Raw genomic sequence first — 2339 nt, 5'->3', positions numbered from 1 at the left:
TCATTACCTTTGTTATCAACAATATCTTCATTAACATGAGCGATCTTCTTCGTTACTAACCTAAAAGGAATAACCTTGTTCGTTACTAACATGACCAGGTCAGCCTAGTACACACAGTGAGGCACGACTAAGCTTGATGATGTAAGAAAAATTCGGGTCATTACACCGGCTCATTAGGATGCGCCCTCCTATTCCATACGCACTCCTGATCATCATGACGCGCCCCACCTTGATTAGAGTGCGCTAGGGTCTTGTAAAGGTGATGTTGTTTCGTTAAAGGTGCTCCATGTGTGAGAATGCGCTTCATACATGGAAAGTGCGCCCCTATAGATGCGCTAGTGCAAACTAGATTCGTTCCTATGTGCATGGCAGATGGCCATGCACATCCCTCAAATTGAGTTCACGAGCTTAATTGTTTCTATTGCAATTCTATAAATGTTGGGCTCGATTTTACCTCAAACTTTTTTTTAACGACTAACAAATTAACACCCCCTCTAAATCCTACTCCTAACTACCCTTTTGTCCATGATGAGACTTGAACTCTCGATCATTAAAAGATGAAAACATTTTCAAACACTTAGATATCGTTAGATCAAATGCCCTTTAAAATTACACCTCTAACTATCAGACCCTTTTACATAGCTCAATTGGTTTCAATTGGTTTTGGAATGACACATTTACTGTTCCAATAAAACTAATAAACAGAATGATGTAATAATTTTTATATACTCACATACCGTACACTCAAAATTGAATGAGACATGTACGTGACACTTTGAATGGCTATGTAGGGACTAAAATTTTAAATTTACACTTCAAAGCACTGAAAAAGTATACTGGCAAATAGTGGATTATTTGTTCTTTTTGTTTGCTATAGAGTAGAGACAAAGCGTGAACATGTGAGATACGCACTCAATACCATCAAACCAAGTAGTTGATAACAACATACTACATTCATTAAACACTTGGAAAGCTCACTCGTACTTGACTTAACCTTAGGTGACAAGTTTGTTCCGATAGTACTAATTAACGCTTAAAACCCTTGAAACTTCTAATTAAATTATTCTAAACAAACATTAACCATCTAGTTGGGTAACGGTGATCACTAACAAATACAAAGAATCCTACTAATACACAAATAAATCCCTCAAAAGAGCCACAAATACAAGAAAAATCCTACTCCTACCACATTGTCGATACCTCTAGTCCTCTACAATAAAAATCAGATACAACCCGGAATACGTGGTCTTTTATTTCGAGGCATATCCAAGAATGCTCCACGATCCATAACCACCTTCAAAGCTCTTCGTAGCTCATGTAACCCTTGTTCTCTGGTTGCTCCAAAAACTTGAACCCATAACACACATTTGATTCTCCCACCCAACGTCGCTATCTCCATGCGCATCACTTTCCCACGTACTAACCCCAAAGCTCTCGTTAACTCGACTATTAGTTCACCCCTATCCTCGCAGCACATCATCACCTTTATCATCATCTTCCTCGTACTAGAATCCTCTCCAATGTAAGTTAACTGAAGTTCATCATTCTCACTTGGAATCATATTTCGTGTCGTATCATCACTTTGATCCGTTCCCTTGGGCTCCAGTTCCGCCGCCATCTTCTTTAACTCCTTCACTCGCCGGACCACCTCCGCCAACAACGAAGCTTTGTCGGTCTGTTAAGAAAGAAAATGTTACAATCGTAAAAGGCTTTTGATACATATCAAACCGACTATAGTTTTTTCTTGTTTTTGCAATGTGTAAAGCTTTGGAACGTGGATAGTACTTTGACGTTGCTGGGGAGGAGGCTGCGGAGGGTGGCAAGGTGGCCGTTGATTCGCTTTCGTCGTCTCCGTTCAGCTTCGCTGTGCCTATTGCAAGCTGCTGTCGCCTTCTCCTCCGCTGACTGTGCCTCCGTGACTGCTGATAGTTCTCCGCCGCCGTGATCATATACCAAGTTTCTTATAATGCTGGAACAGTTACTGAGCTCGTAACCATGAGTTGGTAGATACTGCATCATTCTTTCCAAAAAACAAAGTAACAAACGTTAGTTTAAGCTGAGTACTGAACAACAGGGATTGATATAAGTAGGTGTGATGTGTGTGTGAAACTGTGGTGTTAAGTGTGTCTGAGTTATATTTAGGGTCAATCTGTCCACGTCTTATGTTGGGCGACAGGCCTACAAAGACAATATGAAGGGGCCCAGTGGCACCCGTGACAGGTGGGAATTATGTTGTCGCAACACAAAATAACCCTTTTGCTTCTTTTGACGAAATGGAATTATATCAACTTTTATTAACAGGTTAAACGATATAAAATTTATCGGTTTTTTATTTTATA

At 40.1% G+C, this 2339-nt stretch overlaps 1 protein-coding gene across 1 annotated transcript; it reads right to left on the bottom strand.

Moving 5' to 3' along the window:
• Positions 1-934: 934 nt before the first annotated feature.
• On the bottom strand, positions 935-2113 carry LOC145087154 (transcription factor bHLH30-like). The gene is made up of 2 exons (XM_079025062.1): positions 1786-2113; positions 935-1675 (listed from the first exon to the last, which is right to left on the bottom strand). The coding sequence occupies exons 1-2, from the start codon at positions 2017-2019 to the stop codon at positions 1223-1225; spliced, it is 687 nt and encodes a 228-aa protein (XP_078881188.1). The 5' UTR covers positions 2020-2113; the 3' UTR covers positions 935-1222.
• Positions 2114-2339: the final 226 nt, after the last annotated feature.

Source organism: Lactuca serriola, chromosome 2, assembly GCF_051521515.1.
Source record: "Lactuca serriola cultivar US96UC23 chromosome 2, Lser_US96UC23_V15, whole genome shotgun sequence".
NCBI lineage: Eukaryota > Viridiplantae > Streptophyta > Magnoliopsida > Asterales > Asteraceae > Lactuca > Lactuca serriola.
Note: the sequence above shows the minus strand (reverse complement) of the source record. Positions and strands in the feature narration are given on the sequence as shown.